This window comes from Bos javanicus, chromosome 22, assembly GCF_032452875.1.
Source record: "Bos javanicus breed banteng chromosome 22, ARS-OSU_banteng_1.0, whole genome shotgun sequence".
Taxonomy (NCBI): Eukaryota; Metazoa; Chordata; class Mammalia; order Artiodactyla; family Bovidae; genus Bos; species Bos javanicus.
In genome coordinates, this window is record NC_083889.1 from 12,031,193 (window position 1) to 12,052,185 (window position 20,993).

At 49.4% G+C, this 20,993-nt stretch overlaps 1 protein-coding gene across 8 annotated transcripts in view; it reads right to left on the reverse strand.

Moving 5' to 3' along the window:
- The window catches only part of SCN5A (sodium voltage-gated channel alpha subunit 5), a 103,849-nt gene that overhangs the window by 37,951 nt on the left and 44,905 nt on the right, over positions 1-20,993 (reverse strand). For all 8 annotated transcript variants that reach the window (XM_061395966.1, XM_061395964.1, XM_061395960.1 and 5 more), the window contains 6 exons: positions 20,525-20,704; positions 19,533-19,904; positions 13,872-14,004; positions 12,691-12,929; positions 5,178-5,351; positions 3,520-3,876 (listed from right to left, as the gene is read on the reverse strand). In XM_061395966.1, coding sequence (XP_061251950.1) covers positions 3,520-3,876; positions 5,178-5,351; positions 12,691-12,929; positions 13,872-14,004; positions 19,533-19,904; positions 20,525-20,704 — 1,455 coding nt within the window. The remainder of the gene's footprint in view (positions 1-3,519; positions 3,877-5,177; positions 5,352-12,690; positions 12,930-13,871; positions 14,005-19,532; positions 19,905-20,524; positions 20,705-20,993) is intronic.

The following is a 20,993-nucleotide window of genomic DNA, read 5'->3' on the forward strand; positions in this document are numbered from 1 at the left end:
CAAAATCCTCCTGTCTTTGGATGGTTCTTGACTACTGCTTGTTGCTAAGTGAAGTGAAGCGAAGTCACTCAGTCGTGTCTGACTCTTTGCGACCCCATGGACTGTAGCCTACCAGGCTCCTCTGTCCATGGACTGTAGCCTACCAGGCTCCTCTGTCCATGGGATTTTCCAGGCAATAGTCCTGGAGTGGACTGCCATTTCTTCTCCAGGGGATCTTCCCAACCCAGGGATAGAACCCGGGTCTCCCACATTGTAGACAGACGCTTTACCATCTGAGCCACCAGGGAAGTCCATTAGCTTGTTGCTAAACCATCCTGCAAGTCTGAAGCTTTAGTTTTGGTTAAAAAAGCGAACTTCTGTTGAGTGACAAGGGACTGGGCTTGGGTCTTGGGGAGGGTAACTGAAGATGGCAGCGGGCTTGCTCCACACAGGGGGCAGACTGGCTCCCGGGCACCACCAGGCCGATGGGCTAGAGAAGCAACCTCCCCCACCTTGGGCTTGTTCTTACCCCACAGCCACTCCCAGAAGGGAGTCCAGTCAGATGGGGGCCTCTACATCAGGGTGGTGTGTGAAGGTGGACACCCAATCTGAATCTTTCCTGCCCTGGCTTCTTACAAGCCCCTGAGACACGTCTGTCAGCAAGCTGGGAAGGAGAATTCTGACGAAGGCAGTGGGCAGGATTGGCGTGCCGGGCCTCAGAAACCTGCCTTTGGTTTCGGAAGTAACACTCATTCATGTGGACAGTATGGAAAGGTTAAGAAGTGGGCTCTCCTGTCCTATATCCACAGAGAGATGATCGCTTGTGACACCTGGCAGCCTTTTTTTTTTTTAATGCCGTCACTGGAGGGGTGAGGCATGTGATGGGATTCAGAGCTGCTGTCTACACTGATCCCTGGCCAGGCCCCTGGCCTCTGTCCACACTGGCCTGGGCCTGACCTGCCTCTGTTCCTGGTAGCCCACCCTGGATACGCCCACCACAGCCCTTGCTCACGCCTGGCTTAACATCTGATCACCAGGCATCCAGGGCCAGGCTGGGGGTGGGGCAGGGGGTGCCTGGGCAGCCCCTTCTGCCCACAGAGTGTGCCAGGGCCTTCCTTGCCGCCGGCTTCGGAAGTTCGGCGGCTTCCGGTGCTTTCCCCGTCAATCACACGCTGCTGCTCCCTGGCCCCTGCCTGATCATCACTTCCCATTTCAATGGCAATCTTGCTTCCACCCACGCCCGGCAGCGGCCCAATTCCTGAGGCGGCCAGGGAGGGGTCTGCGTGGGCTGCGTTTGCTTCCCTCCTCCAGCAGCCTCTAATCTTCTCATCCCCAGGCAGATCCGCTTGGAAATCGCAGGCTGCGTGTGCGTGAGAGCAGCTCAGCCTGGCCCTGGGCTAAGAGCTCTGTGCACTCACATCCTCCTTGGAACACACAAGAGTCTGCTGGGCCGGGGGCTGAGTGAGGGGCACCCCGAGTGGCCGCGGCGTGTTTGAAGGGATGGGAGGGGGTTGCGGGGCCAGCCAAAGAAAGAGCTGGAGTCCATGGGCACTGAGCACCCTGCTTCCTCTCTGAGCTCCATCCTTGGAGACCAAGGGAGATGGACCTCAACTCAGACTGAGCCCACCCTGGCCTGCTTAAGGCATGTGGGAGGAGAAAGCAGCAGGTCTGAGAAGCGCTTAGGAATCTGCAGCCCATGGTACTCACATCACCCAAAACCTCCCTGTGTGCTGTGGAGCCTGCAGTGCCCACACCAGAGGCAGTGGGAGCCAGACCCTGCAGCTGTGACGGTGGGACGTGTGTGGGCCCCTGTACACCCAGGAAGAAGGCTGCATGTCCACAGCGGACACTGACTTCTCCCTGAACCACTGACCCTCTCAACCTTGCTTCTTCCAAAGGCTCCATCTCTGGCATTTAGATTTTGATCTCTCTCAACTCCAAAAATTTCCCACGTTGTAAAGACACAAGGCAAGATGCACTCGCTCTGGGACAGACAGGTGACCAAGAGGGCAAAGACCTGGCTCCTTCTGACGGGGCAGCAGGGCCTCTCACCACAGCGACCCAGGGTGACATGCAGGGCTCCCTCAGGCCCCACCTCCTGGACCAGCACCTGCCTGCACCTGTGCTTTGCTTAACCTGCTTCTTCCCTCTCTAGCAGCGCTTGTCCATCAGGTCAGCAGCAAGTCCCCTCTACCAGAAAGGCCTCCTTGATTTCCCTAGCTGAAAGGGATCAGTACCCATGGTCTCCCCCTTAATGGCTCTGATCATTCTGACCAGCTTCATTCAGGCCTGTTTGAACTCTCCACCTGCTCACTCTCTCAAGGTAGCGAGGAAAGTCAGGGCCACATTCACCTCTGTATACCCAACAGCATCTGGCACAATATTTTGCATGTACCAGGGGCTCAGCAAATGTTTGTTAAGCTGAATTGAATCAGGTGATAAATCAGACAGTGAACAGCTAATAAAGTAATGAGTAGCTGAGCAAATAATTAATTAATGGATATAAACTGAACACATAAAGAATAAATAGGTAAATAGATGGGTAAATGAATGAATGAGCAAATAAAGAGTGATGTGGATGAATGGATAGCTTAATGAGTGATAACTGGCTGGATAAATGAGTAGATGGATGGGATTGACGAATGAATGAATAGATGAGCGGACTGATAGATGGACGTAGAGCTGGATGAATGAGCAGAGGGATAGATGAGTGACTGGACAGATGAGTGATGGATGAGTGAATGGATGGATTCGTGGGTGAGTGAATGGATGTGTAGATAGATGGACAAATGGATGGATGAACAGGTGCACGTGTGTGTGAATAAATGGGGATTGATAGATGGATAGTTGATGGATAGATGAATGGATGGGTAAGAGAATGAGTAGATGGGGTTGATGGGTGGATGGCTGGGTGAGGGGATAGATAAATGGATAGGCAGATTGGTAACTTAATAGATTGATAGAGACAGACGTAGACAGATGGACGGGTGGGTTATTGATGAGTGGATAGATAGCTGGATAGGTAGAGTAGATAGATGAGTAGAGAGATGAAAAGAATGAATGGGTAATAGATAGATACATGAATGGATGGGTAAATGGGTGAATGAATGAATATTGCTGTTGTTGTTCAGTTGCTAAGTCATGTCTGTCTTTTGTGACCACATGGGCTATAGCCCACCAGGCTCTCTGTCCATAGAATTTCCCAGGCAAGTATACTGGAGTGGGTTGCCATTTCCTTCTCCAGGGGATCCTTCCTACCCAGGGATCGATTGTGTGTCTCCTGCATTAGCAGGCAGATTCTTTACCACTGAGCCACCAAGGAAGCCCATGAATGAATAGGTGGAAGGATGGGTAAACGAGTGGATGGATGGATGAGATTGATGGGTGGATGGGTGAGTTGATAGATGACTGACGGAGGGAGTGGATGGATGGAAGGAAGGGTAAGTGAATGGACAGATGGATGACTGGGTGGATGGGTAGCTAGGCAGATGAATGGACGGGTAGGTGAGAGAGTATGAGAGAGGCCTCTGGCCAACTTACCACGAGGTTACCAATGACCATAACAAGCAGGAAGACCAGCAGGCATAGTGACTGCCCAGACACCTCCATGCAGTCCCACATGGTCTCGATCCACTCTCCACAGAGGATGCGGAAGATGATGAGGAAGGCATGGAAGAAGTCCATCATGTGCCAGCGGGGCAGGAGGCCCGAGTCACTGATACGGTGCCTCTGCTCTGAGTAGTTCTTGCCAAAGAGCTGCATGCCCACCACAGCGAAGATGAACACAATGATGGCCAGCACCAGCGTCAGGTTGCCTAGCGCGCCCACTGAGTTCCCAATGATCTTGATGAGTGTGTTCAGGGTGGGCCAGGACTTGGCCAGCTTGAAGACCCGAAGCTAGGGAGGGAGGGGTCCTTGTGAGGGCCTCTGGCTCCCACTGCCCATGGACACCCTCATGCCCCTAGCTCCTGCCTGAAAACCCAGGGCCCCTTGGAGGTCACCAACACCTGTTTCTCCCCTTTTTCCAAGAGCATACATTACTGTTTCTCTCCAGAGCCTGAGGGTAGTTTTCACTGCACTCTGATCTGGGAGTCAGGCCGACAGCTCCAGACTCCTCTCCCCAACCACCCCTTCTAATTGTCCCTGCATCAGCCTGTTACTCACCTTGGTCTCACTTCTAGGAACCACCCAGTAGATTCCCCCATCATGGAATGTCCCTTTTCCAGACCTTTCCTCATCAGGGGTCCTTCCAGGCAGGCTCAAACCATCCCAGACTTGCCCAGTCAACTCTATACTTCCCTCCTCTCAGTCATCATAGAGAAAGGTAGCCAGTGCCTAGCATTTATTGAACACCTACTGTGTCAGGCCTTATGCTTGGATCAGCTAATTAGGAACTCCAAATAACTACATGAGGGTGGCACTGTTATTACCTTATTTGACAGATGAAGAGGCCTGGAGTAACTTGTCTAAATCCCTTGGATCTTGGCAGTGCAGTTGGGATTAGAATCCACAGCCTGGGCTTTCTCTTTTGCCCCAACCATTCTGCTTTCCTAGCCCAAGTTGAAGCCACCTCCTCCAGAAAGCCTTCCCTGACCTACTTCAGGCCCCATGCCTGGACCTCTGAGACAGTGTGAATGAACTCAGAGAATGGTCCACAGACTCATGGCTATGACATTATCTGAGACCTGCTAAATCCACATTGGAACTTTAGCAAGATTGCCAGGCAATTTGTCTGCACAGTAAAGTTTCAAAAATGCAGATTCTAAAACCAGCAGGTAGAGCCCCAGGTGAGCTGTCAGGAGACTTGGCTCCACCTGTTACCTGCCATGTGGCTTTGGAAAACTGTTTCACCTCTTTCAGACCTAGTCTCCTCATGTGTAGGATGGGAATGCAGTAACACTAGCTCCTCTCCTGAGATACTGTGAGGACTAAACGGGGCATGCTGAACCATAAAGGGCTTTGCAAATTATCAGGATGGATACTACCCCAAATGCCTCTCTGGAGGGAGGGATAGCTCCCCTGCCCACCTCTGTGTCCCCCACATTACCCATACTAGCCTAGGCTGTACCTAGCGAACGGCTTCTGGGTGAAGGTATGAAAGATCAGAGCAGGGGTGACTGAGTGATGGCCTCAGAGAGGGCATGCCTCAGTGGTCCCAGGCCCCCACCCGCCCACCCCTGCCAGGCCCAGCCGGGTACCAGGCGGAAGGAGCGAAGCACCGACAGATTGCCCATGCGGGACAGGCCCAGCTCCATGAGGCTGAGGATGACGATGATGCTGTCGAAGATGTTCCAGCCCTGCTGGAAGTAGTAGTAGGGGTCCAAGGCAATGATCTTGAAGGTCATCTCTGCTGTGAAGATTCCTGTGAAGACCTGGGAAGGAGTGGGAATGAGGAGTTCCCAACATTTAGGCTGGAAAGAGCCTCTGGCAGCAGGGTCTCCCTACCTCCTGACTCTTGCTCCGGGAGGGTCCCCCTCCAGGGCTGCCAGCTCTGACTGTGCCCAGAATCCCAGTGGGTGCTTGCTCGGCCCTGGCCCACTTCCTTGGGGACACCTCCAACCCGATAACTCCAGCCAACTCTGCTGTTTCCCAGACATGACCCACCAGCCTGGGCTTCAAAAACAACCGAGCCCACTGACGGCTAAAGACTGATGGCTCTGGGAGGCACCTGGGATCAGGGGAGGCTGGGGTGGACCTCGACACCACCCAGCTCCAGACTTGTTCAAGCCCATGTTGCCACAGGAAATTTTCCCTGCTTCACACACACCAAATTCACACATTTCCACAAACACTCATGCTTCCACGGCTCAGCACCTTCGCCCATGCTGTTCCCACTTCCTCCCTGTCCATGTGATGACTTTTCTCAATGTAACAACAATCAGCCACCATTTCTTTAGGCTTGACTATGTGCCTAGAGCTGGGCTAGAATGCTTAGAATAAGTCATTTATTTTAACCTGCCTAACAACCCGGCAAGAAAAGTAGCATTAAGCCCATTTTACAGGTAAGGAAATTGAGGCACTGAGAAGTTACGTAATATGCTTGGAGTCAAGTAGCTCATAAATTTGAGAACCAGGAGAAGAACATTATGGCAATGTTTTTAATAGGGACAAAAGAATGCCCATCACAAGGAAATGGTTAAACTATTTATGGCTCATCTGTACAGTAGAATATCCCACAACTATTTTTCTTACAGGGAAAAAAAAAAAAAAAACGATGCTGTCGGAGAAGGAAATGGCAACCCACTCCAGTGTTCTTGCCTGGAGAATCCCAGGGATGGTGAGCGTGGTGGGCTGATGTCTATGGGGCTGCACAGAGTCAGACACGACTGAAGCGACTTAGCAGCAGCAGCAGCAGATGTTTAATTAGTATGAAAGGACAGTCACAAGGTGTTATGTTTCAAAAGTAAGTTTATAATGTGTACAGTATGATCCCATTATAGACATAAGCCAAGGTTAGAGAGTTTTGTTGTTGTTCAGTCACTCAGTAGTGTCTGATTCTTTGCAACCCCATGAATGCAGCACGCCAGGCTTCCCTGTCCTTCACCATCTCCCAGACTTTGCTCAAACTCATGTCCATTGAATCAGTGATGCCATCCCACCATCTCATTCTCTGTCATCTGCTTCTCTTCCTGCTTTCAATCTTTCCCAGCATCAGGGTCTTTTCCAGTGAGTCGGCTCTTCATATCAGGTGGCCAAAGTATTGGAGCTTCTGCTTCAGCATCAGTTCTTCTAATGAATATTCAGGGTTGATTTCCTTTAGAGTTGACTGGTTGGATCTCCTTGCTGTCCAAGGGTCTCTCAAGAGTCTTCTCCAGCACCACAGTTTGAAGGCCTCAATTCTTCAGCTCTCAGTCTTTTTTATTGTCCAGCTCTCACATCCTTACATGACTATTGGAAAAACCATAGCTTTGACTAGACAGACCTTTGCAGGCAAAATCTTCCCACTTCCTCGGAAGCCACTATTAGCACTCAGGGCTCTGTGAACCATCTGCTGGGAGTCAGGGGAGGTGGGTGCCCACACTCACAGCCTGTCTGTCAGATCCCAGTGAGCTTGTAAAACACGAAGAGCTGTTTGTATCTGAAGCCCCTGCTGGGGCTGGATATCTCAGCAGTCATAATAAATGAGGCCAAAGAGAACAATAACCACCCTCTCACCCACTTGACATCCTTGAACTCTAACTCTTATAAACAGCCTATGGAGTTATTATTCTCCCCATTTTACATATGAGGACACTCAAGGCTCAGAGAGATGGAGAAACTGGCCCAAGATTCCCCCAAGGCAGACCCAGCTCTGGAACCCAGGTCTGGCTGCTGTTCTCTGCACATCTTAAACTATCCAGCTTTGCTCTCATGCCCTTACAATGCCAGTGATGATCCCTGGTCCAATTCATTTCTTATTATAAATTTCTGGAAATGGAATTGCACAGTCAACAAGCACTTTCAGAGATTCTGACACCTGGGTGCTAAATGATCCTCAGAGATAGGTTTTAAGCAATTCCATGAACCACATGGGAAAACTGTTTTCCCCATAAAGATGCTAATTCCTGTCTCACTCACCTCTCCAGTCCAACAGGACAAAGGCCGTTTTTTATTGTTGTTTTGTTGGACATTTCTTCGATGTTTTAAATTTCTCCTTTTGTAAAGTTGCCTCTTCATATCCTTTACTTATTTTCCTGTTAGGGTGTTTGCCTTTTTTGGGGTGTTGTTCATAAATAAATGTACTTTATGCCTTGCAATAAACGCACTGTATACATTGCGATTTTCTTATAATATTGGTGCAAATACAGAAAAACAGACTAGAGCTACAGAATTAAGAACTCAGAAATAGGAAACGCATATTTGGAGACTTGATAAATAACAGAGATGGCATTTTAAATCAGGAAGAAAAGGACAGACTATTCAGTAAACAATGCTGAGAAGAATGGTTACCTCTATGGAGGAAAATGAGTTTAGACTCCTACCCCACAGTATATTCATTAATTAGTTGCAGGGAAATGGATTCAATACCCAAATACAATAAACATTTAAACCTTCTAGAATAAAAATGGGGGGAAATATTTAAAATTTGGAGGTTGGGAAGGCTTTCTCTAACACCACAGAAAGTTTGTACCATGAAAGAAAAGATTGCTAAATTTACATACATTAAAATTTATATCTGTATAATAAGTGATGCGGTAAACAAAGTGAAATCGCTACCACAAACTGGAAATTGAAGTTAGGAAAAGTATTTAACTGGAAAGACATGGAATCCAGAATATATACTGAATGCTTACACATCCGTAAGGAGAAGAGGGACAACTCAGTGGCAAAAACACAACCACAAGAATGGATGGCGGAAATGACAGAAGAGGACCTTCAGATGGTTATAAACAAACGACACACAGAGAATGCAAATTAAATCAACACTGAGTTACTATTTCTCACCCATAAGAGAATCAAAAATAAACTTCTCTGTGTTGGCAACGACACAAAACAGTGGGAACTCACACTCTGTAAGAGCGTGGATTTGGTGCAGCCCTTTCAGGGAACAGTTGTACAGTATCTGGGAAGTCACAGCTGCACATACCCCAAGCTGTAACAATGTCAGATATGTATAGTCTTAAGAAAGTCTCCTTGTCTGCGCAAGGAGGCACGTCCAAGGAAGCTCTCTTCGCTGCATCGTTAGTCATAGGAAGGGCTTCCCTGGTGGCTCAGATGGTAAAGCTAAGAAGCCTTGTAGGCTACAGTCCATGGGGTCGCAAAGAGTCGGACACGACCGAGTGACTGCACCTCACTTCTAGAGGAACATAGCCAAATACCTAACCGAGTCTTGCAGGTACCTATTTGGGCTTCCCTGGTGGCTCAGATGGTAAAGTGTCTGCCTGCAATGCGGGAGACCCGGGTTCAGTCCCTGGGTTGAGAAGTTCCCCTGAAGAAGGAAATGGCAACCCACTCCACAGAACTACATTGACTCCAAGGTAATTGCTATCATGCATGTTTCTAAGTATTTTTGCCTGGTTTTAAGGTTTATATAAAGGGGCCATGCCCTATGTATTCTTTTTTTTTGTAAGTTCCTTTTATTCTTCACATCATGTTTATGAGATTTATCCATATTGAAAGATATATATGCATTCCTTCTAATTGTGCATAGTGTTTCACCGCATGGAAATACCACAACATATTTTATACACGGGAGGGTAAGCTCTGGCTTCCCCAGGAGCTCAGCGATAAAGAATCCGCCTGCAATGTGGGAGACGCGAGTTTGAAACCTCGATCGGGAAGACCCCCTGGAGGAGGGCACGGCAACCCACTCCAGTATTCTTGCCTGGAGAATCCCCATGGACAGAGGAGCCTGGCAGGCTACAGTCCATAGGGTCGCAGAAGAGTCGGACACGACTGAAGCAGCTTAGCATGCACACACACAGGGTAAGCTCCTCACCTAATTCCTTAATTTGTCTTGACAGACTTTACTTTTCCATATGAATTACAGGACTGCCTTGTCAAATCCCATGGGTAAAAAGTATGTTAGGATTTTTATCAGAATTACACCAAGCATCTGGGTGTAATTTGATCAGAACTGATATTTCTACAATATTCAGACTTTCATCCATGAAAATGGCATATTGCTGCACTAAATTAACTGTTTTTCAATGCTTTTATAATTTTTCATATCAAATTTATAATCTTCTGCTACGTTTATTCCTATATTCCTCAGTTTTTATTGCTATTGTGTTAACTTATAAATTCCTCTCTCCAAATGATCACTCATTGTGTCTTGGAGCAGAATTAATTTTAATATATTGAGCCTGTACCTACCAGCATTGCTGAACTCTCTTACTAGTTCTAATATTCCTTCTGTAGATTTTCTTGGATTATTTCTCTAGACAACAACATAATCTAGAAAATAACATTGGATCTGTTTTCCTTCCTTCTTCCTTCTTTTTCTTCTCTTACTACACTGATAAGGGCTCCAGTATAACTTGGACTGGAAGCAGGCAGACGGAAACAAAGCTCGAGCTGTGGCGCAGCTGTGTAAGCCACTAGCGAAGAGCACGGGCTCTAGAAACAAAAGGCTTGGATTTAATCTTGGGTCTTTCACTTCCTGGCTGTGTGACCACTCTGCCTGTTACCTTATCAGTAAAATGTTGTTTTTGTTTAATCGCTGCGTCGTGTCTGATTCTTTTGCGACCCCATGGACTGTATCCTGCCAGGCCCTCTGTCCATGGGATTTCCCAGGCAAGAATACTGGAGTGGGGCACCATTTTCTTCTCCAGGGGATCTTCCTGACCCAGGGATTGAATCCGTGTGTCCTGCATTGGCAGGCGGCTTCTTTACCACTGAGCCACTTGGGAAGCCCCATCAGTAAAATAGGGGTAATAATAATAGCATTTCCCTTACTGGTTGTTATAAAAAATTAGGTGTTCAACAAGTGTTAACTATGCTTATTAGAGTCTCTTTGTGTGTAATTTTTTAAGCAGGTTCCACGAACAGTCAGGTATAAATTCGAACTCCAAATCTGTATAAAGCCAAATTCACAGACACAAGCTCCCAAGGCTCACTGTTTTTCAGCCCCTCTCTCCAGCCCTGACAGAGACTTACAACCTTCCTTCTTTATCATTTCCCAGGGCCAACGTGTGATTTTTTTTTAGTTCACCACTGTATTGAATGTAGGGTCATATTCCTATGGGGCTACTCGGTTCCAAACCCTACTTGCACTGTCCCAAACACAAGTCTTGTCTCTGCATGATCAATGAAATCCAAGCCCCCCAAATTACTCGATCAGCACCCATCCCACCCTCTAAAGCAACTACAGAACGATGTCCCACGTTTACTGCTACGGTTTTTAAGTCCCTCTTTGTTTTTGGCACTTGGGGATTTTTGTTTTGTTTCCGTCTCATGAACTTTGCTATGTGTGTCAAAGAATATTTGCTATATTTTGCCATAATTTGCTATAATTTTGCTATATTTTTAATTGTTTTGGAGTTGGAGACATCTCAGGTTTTCTTCTCCACAGTATTGCTAAAAGCAGGTATTTCATTTGCCTTTTACCTTTGTTTACATAATGGGCTAGTTAAATCTATCAATCTTCTCCTTTATGGAATTTGTCTTCAGCGACATGCTTAGAAAGGCTCTTTTCACACCAAGGTTATTTACCCATGCGTATTTTTGTGGTTTTGTTTCTTTACACTGAATATTTAAACCATCTAGAATATTAATATTAACTGCAAGACAATTAAAATCTTACATACTAACAATAAAGCTATCCAAACAGGAAAGAAGAGCTGTAATCCAACGACATGACCTATTACTAATAATCTAACCACAAGTTTAACACAATCACAATTCAATCACAACTTAGTGGTCCAGGGAAGCCACCTGTGCTCTTCATCACCTTGACGAATGGCTCCGTCCAACCCAATGGTCACATTCCATTAAAATTGCATTCAGCTGAAACCCTACATAACCACCACTTGGAGACCACCCAACACAAGACCGGCACAATAGTGCAACGAGACTCCTACAGACTGAGAGCTAGCTTTTCCTTCTGTTTGTATACAGAAGGAAAGAAAAGTAGAACCACAGCAAAACAGACTCACATTTGTGAAAAAATGTCAACAGACCCTGTAGAGAATTACCTAGAGCTCTGGATATGGAAAGTAATAAGGGAAAACGATCCTCACACTCCACAGTGTAGGAGACCTGCCCGCCCGTGGGGGCCACTGTGGAGCTGGGACTGAGACAGACTGGGCTGGGTCTGCAAGAGGAGACAGCTTGGACTGAATGAGCCCTCTGCCCACTCAACCTCAGCAATGACCCCAGGAGCTCCTTCCAGAAGCCAGTGGGCTCTCTGCAGCTCTGCCCTGGGATCTGCTGCAGAAGGACCAGCAGGACTCTGTCCCCTGGGGTCAGGAGACAAGAGCCACACGCCAGCCCAGTATGTCACCTCTCTGGCCTCAGTTTTCCATGTTTAGGGTGAAGAGCTAGGACTTGATTTGGTGTCAAGAGAAAAAAATCAGAATTAGAACTGACACATTCTGACTTCCAGGGATAGTCTCTTCAACAACAACAACAAAGATAATAACCACAGCTATCATTTGAGTGCTTATTGTTTATCAAACTCTGAGCCAAGCACATTACACACATTATCTTATTCAATCCTCATTAGCTTCCTGAGTTTGATATTGTCATACTAATTTTACATTTATTACATTCAGCAAATACTTACTGTACCAATTACTGAGACTAAGTAATTTGCTTGAGGTCATATAGTAAGACTGAGTCAGAATTCAAATCTGTCTCTGTCTGATTTAGTCACTCACTCATTCACCCAGTCATCCATCCATCCATCTCTGTGTCCTTCCCTTCCTCCTTTCTCTCCATCCCACCATCCATCCATCCTTTCCCTAAGAGAACTGCCTCTTTTTGGCATATTCTCCTCCTCCATTACTGCCACGCCCCATGTCCCCACACATCAGGATCCCCTCAACTCACTTTTGTTTTCTAGCCTTTGGGCATCTTTATCCCTATCTCTCTTTCCCAAATACATCGCCCAGCTCCTTGAAAGCTGATCCTGAGGCTCCTACCAGAACGTCTTCCATAAAGATGCCTATCTTCAGAAGACCCTTTTGTGCTCTGAGTCCCTCCTCCCTCACCCACGAGGGCTGTGCCAGCTGGCCAAGAGCCCTTCACACCACAATGCCCATTTGAGAATTAGCTGCCAGCGGCACTTACCAGATTTCCAACCTGCAGCATCTCCTCAAATTCGGTCGTCATGTTGTAGTGCTCCAGTGCCATGAAGAGCGTGTTAAGCACGATGCACATGGTGATGGTGAGGTCAGCAAATGGGTCCATGACCATGAACTTCACTTTCTGCTTAATGGACATCCACAGCGGGCAGCACTCCCAGATCAGGTAGTGCTGGGCAAAACGGATCCAGCACGGTGGACACCTGCGCTGAGACTCCTCCAGCTCTGGGGGCAGGGAGTGGGGAGAGCCAGTGAGCTGGCTTGTTTCTGTTGACTGTGTCACATAACTTTCCAGAAAAGCTGTATGACGTTCTCAGCAGATGACAGGGCTGCTGCATAACAGGGGGACAGAAAGCAGGCCAGGGAAGGCTAAGGGGAAGAGGGGCCTGTGTCCTGACTTCTTACTCTTGGAGTGTGGGAAAAGAGGGCCACAGGGACAGAAAGCCAGCATGGGTACAGGGAAAATGGGGACAAGACAGATGAGGACAGGTGTGGGCTCTCTGGAAACAACACTCCCACATAGATGTGGGGCCCCTCGGGGGAGGACAGGCAGAGACAACATCTGAGATGGGCAAGTGCAGATATAAGGACACTCAGGACCCAAGAGGTAGGAACAGATGTGGATATCTGGGACATGTCAGGAGAGACGTGGGGGTGGGGGTGGTGCCTGGGACAGGAGTCATATGGGGAAGGAGGGAACAAATCAGGGGGCTGGTACCAAGCTCAGGATGAATGAGATGTGGCGTTGCCTAAAGTGGGACTAGCTGAGACAGATGTGGGATGCTTGGACTAGCCTCGGCTAGATGGGGAATGATGGGGAATAGGCTAGAACAGGCTTGCTTGGGGTGGGACGGCCCCAGCAGACCTGGGGATACTTGGCAGAGGACAGGATGAGGCCAGTGATCACCTGGGATGGGGCAGGGCGGCTGCAAGGACATTTGGAAGAAACACAGGCATGACTCCTGAGGATGTCCAGGACAAAACAAGCTGGCACAGATGAAAAGACACTCAGGACAGGCGACAGAGACTGAAAAGTCTGGGACAGCTGTGGGGATGTCCAAGGCAGGCTCAGCAGCTAGGGCGAGCCTGGCTCCGGTCTGGGTAATGGCTCAGACCAGAAGCGGGGGGTTGGGGAGGGCGGTGTTTGGATGACGCCGGGGTGCTGACCTTCCAGGGCACTGGTGAGGACGCTCACTGCACTGAGGGCTCGCTGCCGCTCTCCTGGCTCCTCGAAGCCGTCTACACACGGAGCCTGGGGCGTCAGCGTCTGGGGCCTGCCCGGCTCCTCCGATGGTGTGGTCTGGGTGTAACCGAGAGATCTGCATCAGCCTGGGGATGGACGGGGGTCCACCTGGACCTGGGGCACGTGCCCCAGACTCAGGCTGGGGAGGTCCCAGGGGGCCACCATAGGGGTCTTGACGTGACACCGGGCTCTGCTCCCAGCTCCCTCCCAGTTAACACTTCCCCTCTCACCAATCGTTATCCCCTTTGTTTTCTTTTCCTGCACATCTCTCATTAGTGGTGATTCTTGGGTGGGAAACGACATGTACTGAGTTCTTTAACCAGATGCTCTCATATACATTAGTACATATGAAAACGATCTGGGAGTCTTAATTGATCCCAACCTCCCTTGAGGCATGAGCATACAGAAGCTGAAAAAAAAAATATGTACCATGCTCTAAGGTGACATTAATAGAAGCATAAAGCACAATGCTTTGACATAGCTGGTCGGAGCTTTTGTGGAGGTAACTTAGCTGTATCTACTAAGAAAATTTTCAGTTGGCTCTGAGTTCCTTGCCTAATAATTGAACTTCATAAATAATTATACACGTGCAATCAAAAATATGCAACGCTGCTCACTGCAGCACTGTCCCTAATACCATAAAAACAAAATAACTGATCAATAGGAAGAATGTTAAAATCAGTTATGGATACAATCCAACTCTGGACTCTGACACAGACAGTAAGGAGAGCAAGGTTATTGCATGAGTGTTCCCATGGGAGCACTTCCAGGACCGTTTGATGAGAAAACAGGAAAAAGATCTGGAAGATAACACACTAAATTGTTAAAGTGGCTGTATCCGGGGAGTGGGACTGTGTGGGGAGGGCAGGGCCTTTGACTTCTGCACAGTTAGATTTGTTTTCAACAAGCTTGCACCAATTTTGTAAGTAAAAGAACCAGGCCTGTGAATGGAGACAGCGTGAGTCCTGATGAAAAGAGGGGCAAAACATACATTCCCTGGGCTTACTCAGAGCCTCCCACAGAACCAAGCGGGGCCCACAGAGGCTTCATGTCGGCATGGCCATAGTCTGTGAGGCCAAGGTGGGGCTGATGAAGGCACTGGGCTCTTCAGTGTGCAAGAGTGAGGCACTATAATCTCTGTGGGTCAGAGGGAAGATGGGGGTCAGGGCCTGGGGTGGGGTAATACATTGATCTGGGCTCAAGTTAAGGTCAGCTTTTGTGATCCGTGGAATTGCCCTAAAGTGTTGCCTAGGGAGGTAGTGAGCTCCCAGTCATGGAAGTCTTCAAGCAGAGGTGCCTGAGAGGGATACATAGCTGGTGGAGCAGTAGTACCCGGGGTCCAATACATCCACAAATCAGGCCAGCTTAACTCACAAACATGTCTTAAATTTTCCCAACTTCTCTCCTCTACCATCTGTGATAGTTTGGGTTTTCATTCAGCAAATTTTACTCTTTCCTCTCCCACTGTGACTGAAGCAAAAGTCCCTGTCCTGTTGGTGACACGCTTGCTTTTGGCCAAGGGAACGTCAGTGGGCATGCTGTGAACAGAAGCTTTGATTGTCCTTGTGCCATTCACCTTGTGTTCCAGCAATCCTCCAGGAAAAGAGCTTCCCCAAGCAGCTGCCACCCTTTCGGCTCAGGACAAGCACAAGGGGAGCATCCCCGAGCCTAATCTATAGTATGGAGCCAGCCACGTGCAGTCTGAGGCACAGCTGCCTGGCCAAGGTCAACCTAGACCAGGCTAACCATGGTCAGCCTGCAGAGAGGTGAGCGTGAGTTCTCACTTGCTGTTAGCCATTGGCTTTGGGGGTAGTTTGTTTCGCAGCAGTATTGTGGAAATGACTAGTACGCTGTTCTAGGGCATGCTCTCATCATCTCTTTTCCAAAAATACTACAACAGCCTCCTAACTGGCCTCTTCTCTCTCCTCTATTCTCTACACAGCTGAAAAAGATACCCTTAAAAAGTAAGTCAGTTCCTGATAATCCTTTGAATAACAACTCTCCCCCGTCTTATTCATAGCACATCCAAACTTCTCTATAGCTTACAAGGCCCTGCACAGTCTAGACCCTAACTACTCCAACTCATTTTCTATTCCTGGTTCCGCCACACCGAGCCCTGCCCAGCCCTCTCATCCCTTAAACATGTCAAGCTTATTTCCTTCAATGCCTTTACACTTTCCGTTCCCTCTGCCTAAAGCTCTATTCTTCGACATACGTGTGGCTGGCTCCCTAAAGTCTTCTACTGGCCAATTTTAATGTTACCTTCACGGGGAGGACTTCCCCGTGTATTCTAACCAATAGCTCCCCATTCCCAGCCCTCCCCCTAGCGACTTTCTATCACATGACCATTATTGGTCCCTAGAAATATTGATCAGTTTACTGTCTTCCTGACTATGATGCCAACTCCACGAGGTCAGAGCTCTTGTCTGTTCTGTCCATATCCTTGGTGCCTTAAACACTGGCTGGCATTCAACACAGAGGGTTGGTCCTGGGTAGATGTTGGATGGATGGATAAACACATGGCAGCCAGGGGCCTGGGTTAAACTCTAGCTCTGTCCTTGAGATGATGTGGGGGTGGGGGAGGAAGGAAGGAGATGAATCTGTTCAAGGTGCCTCTAACACCCCCTCTGCCTTTGGGGCCAGGCACATATTCAGATATCAAGCAAAGCAAACCTTCACCCTCTGCTCCCAATTAAAGCCAGCTGTCGGTCGGGTCAGCTCTCTCCCTGTTGATGAAGCACCCACTATGTGCCCGACACTGTGCCTTTTTTTCAGACTAGAACTGGGCAGGAGTATCGCCAGGGGCCCGGCAGACACAGGGAAGGCCTCCTCAGGGGACGACAGCCCGCTAATCTCTTTAACTTTTCAAATAACCCCCTTGGCCTGCTAATCCCTTTAAGGTTACAAATGGGCCCCACCGAAGTGAGAATGGGTGAAGTCAGAGTTCCTGGTAATGAAGTGTTTGAACTTGGATTCCTCCCGACATGTGCGGTACAATGAGATGATTTTCTCCCTAATGAGATTAGGAAATTCTATTAGTGCTCCAGCTGCTGACCTGATTCCACAAGGCTGAGGCTCCAGGGCTGGACCTGCGGCCCTGGAAATCTGTGTTCCTGGGAAGTTGGACACCCCACCCTCCAAGTGATGGCCAGGGGCCTCCCCAGACCCACCCAGAAGCTATGGTCTCCCCCAGTGTGTTCCCAGGACCCTCTCCTTGACTCCCCACTCCAGAGCAGTGTGAGGGCCCCAGGCGCTCGGGGGGTGCTCCTGGAGTTGTCACACCTTCTTGCTCTCTAATAACAGTAATAGCTAATAGTAATGATTCCTCGAACATGAGGCAAGTACTGGTCTAAGCACCAGACAGGTTTTAACTCTTTCAGTCCTTGCCACAACTTTTTTTTTTTAATGCTCTATGATTCCATTTATATAACATACAAAAAAACAGGCCAAATGAAATTCTGGTGTTAGACGCTGGGATAATGGTTAACTTTGGGTGGGAAGGAGGGAGGAAACTGGGAAGAGGGATGCTGGGGGAGCACCTGAGGTGCTGGCCAAGTTTTTATTTCTGCATCGGATGGTACATGCTTGGCTCACCACAACCTGCTGATGTGGATATTAATTTTATTTCTACTTAACAAGTGATGGGGTTTCCCTTGTAGCTCAGTCGGTAAAGAATCTGCCTGTAATGCAGGACAGCCCGGTTTGATTTCTGGATTGGGAAGATTCCCTGGAGGAGGAAATGGCAACCCACTCCAGTATTATTGCCTGGAGAATACCATGGACAGAGGAGCCTGGCAGGTTATAGTCCATGGGGTCGCAAGAGTCGGATACGACTTGCGACTAAACCATCACCACCAGCAGGTGAGGACACGGAGGCACAGAGAAATTCGTTAACCCGTGCAGAGTCCCACAGCTGCAGCACCTATCTGAGCTGGAGCAACAGTCTCTCTCTCCAGCCTGCCTCCACCTTCCTGCTCAGGTTTCCCTGTCTTGTCCCTCTTCCTCAGAAAGTCTGCCCTTCTCCACCTCCTGCCGGCCTCAGGGTCTGAGCCGCACATTTGCCCTTCTCCCAGGTGGGCTGCTCCGAGGCCTTTGTTGGGGGACAGCGGTCAGCAAGGGCACTTGATGACCGGCTGGGCGGTCACCAGCCTGTCATGGGATCGGCTGACTGAGTGATCAAAGCTCTGACTAGCTCTAACTATCTGGCACCTCCATCCCCGTCACCTCTCTGACAGTCGCTCCAACACCTCTCCCCTTCACTCCCTGGTTTCCTGCACCCTGCCCTCATGGTGTGTCCTCCCATATGGGAGGCATGCTTCTGCCTCAGGGCCTTGGCACTTGCTGTTCTTTGGGCCTAGAACATGCTTCCCCCAGATGATGCAAAGACAGTCCGTTACTACGTCGTTATCACCACATCAACACATGTGTGCATGTCCTGAGTACTTTATGCACATTAGCCCTTCATCCTGACGTCAATCCTGAGGTGGGTATTTTATTTATTTTTGGCCAAACCATGCAGCATGAGGACCTTAGTCCCCCCAGCAGGAACCAAACTCATTCCCCCTGCAATGGAAGCCTGCAGTCTTAACCACTGGACCACCGGGGAAGTCCCTGAGGTGGCTGTTTTAAATCCATTTTACAGACAAGAGATCTGAGGCGCAGAGAAATAAAAGAACTTGCTCACAGCCATCCAGCTGGTAAGTGATAAGGCGAGATTCAAATCCAGTTTGTCTCTAGAATCTGAGTGCTAACCTGTCTGCCATAACCCCCTCCACTTGCCTCCATTAAGTTGTTGTTTTAATACCCTGCAGTAAGGAGGTTTCCCTTTCTCTCTTTCCTACTTTTGTTCTTCCATAATACTTAGAGTTTGGGTCAGTATTCCCCAACATTTACCGGTTTGTAAAGCTCTGAAATACTTCAAACTTGATGAGGTTCTTGTTGCCCAGAACCTAGGAAATGTCCCCTTGCCACTCTGGCCCTTCTCCAGACTGCCTAGGGTCCACAGCCTTCCCGGGCCCACCCCGGGCACACACAGGGCCTCCAGAGCACCGGTCTTGCCACTGCAGTGTCTCAGTGCCTGGCTAGTTGCTAAATGTTTAACTCTCATCCCTGTTTATCACCATTATATGCACATATTCGTTCGTTTGTTGTTTAGTCGCTAAGTCATGTCCGACTCTTTCGTGACCCCATGGACTGTAGCCCACCAGGCTCCTCTGTCCATGGAATTGTCCAGGCAAGAACACTGGAGTGGGTTGCCATTTCCTCCTCCAAGGGATCTTCCCAACCCAGGGATCGAACCCAGGTCTCCTGCTTTGGCAGGCAGATTCTTTACCACTGAGCCATCAGGGAAGCCCTGATATGCATATATATATATTTTTTTTTTTTTCTTCTTCTTTTTCTTTCTTGATTTGTGTCTGTCTGGAAAGTCTAGGAAGGAGAGATTTTTTTTTGGTAGGCTTATTTATCCCCGAGCCCAGCACACAGTAGGTGCTCAGTAAATACTTGGCAAGTACTTTTAGACCTGGCTGTGGTGAGCAGTCTGGGAGATGGCATGTGCCTGGTGCTGCGCCGTGGGGCGGGCTCACCGTGTCCGGGGGGCGCTCCAGCTTCATAGGGTGGAGGAGGTGACTCCCTGGGGAGGTGGCCTCGGGGTCTCCTGCCCCCAGCAAGGAGACCACCCCGTTACAGTCCACAGTGCTGTTCCTTTTGCCGTTGAGCACGTGGCCGGGAGTTGAGGTTCCGGGACTGGGCTGTCCCAGGGTACTAGGCCGCCGCAGGGGCCAAGGCACCAGCAGTGATGTGCGGTGGCTCTCACTGTCCCCGGCAGTGCTGTTTTCATCGTCCGCAAAATCTGTCTCGGAGCCCAGGTCCCGTCGGCGGAAGGTGAAAATGCTCCCGTGGCTGGAGCGCGGCTTCATGGAGGTCCTGCTGAGGCCATGGGTGATGCTGAAACGATTCTGAAGGCACGGAGAGAGGACATGGCTGGGACAGCGTTTCACGTGCTCCTGGCCTGTCACTCACGGTATCGGCCCCGGCTCAACTTGGAGCACTGAGGGCTTCTGTCTGCCACATAGGAACCGAGGGGGCTGAACTAGGGGTGCTCCGAGGAGGGGTGCAGATTACAGGCAATCCTGCATTTTCTAGGGTCTCTGCTCACCTGAGGCCTGGGCTCCTGGGGCTCTGAGACTGAAGCTCATATGGGAAAGAAGCAGCAGAAGGCTCCTGATGGTATAGACAGGCCTGGCCCGAGCAGGACCTCGGCAATCAGCCACATCCCTTGCTCATCTGGGCATGTCTGTGAGCTCCTACCAATCCACATGACAGGGGTGCCCCCAAATCCAGTGCTGGGACTTAGCTGAGGTTGGGGATACGCTAACACCCAAACCTACCCTATCCCTCTGCCCAGGGCTTCTCCACTCTAAGAGTGGCCATGGGAAACAGGAGGGGCTGGGAGGGGGCTCAAGGAATATTTTCCTTGGGGAGCAACCATGGGGGCTCTGATAGCACTAGGCTTAGCATGATGGCTTTTGGATGCCAGATCCATCCTGAAAGGGGCAGAGCCGCAGCTGGGGGTTACCACTGCTCGGGGACCATCCTCTGAGTCGGACTTGGGGAACTTGTCGTCCCCACACCCTTCCGTCCCTGAAGACATTCGTTTTCTTCTCTTGCTCCTTCTCTCGTGGGTGGTTACTGGGGCCAATGGGGACATCTCCAAGGAGCTGCGGGACACGGTGTCCACACCCCTGATGGCGAGGGCCTGAAAAATGGTGGAAGAAGGGATGTCATGGTCATGGAGACAGGGTGCAGACTCAAGCCAAGGTAGGCCAGGCAACTATCAGCACCTTGGTTTTCCCCAACAGTAAGTGCACTTGCCCACTCACCCCAAAAGGGGGGCATTATGGAGAGGTGTGCACAGACAGACCCAGGATGTTTCGAGAAACATCCAGATCCAGGGAGGAGGAGAGTAGTGGCGAAAGTGGACAGCTCATGAAAGAGTAGAGTGTTGGGCAGGTGCGACTGGGGGTGTTGATGAGCAGAAGTGACAG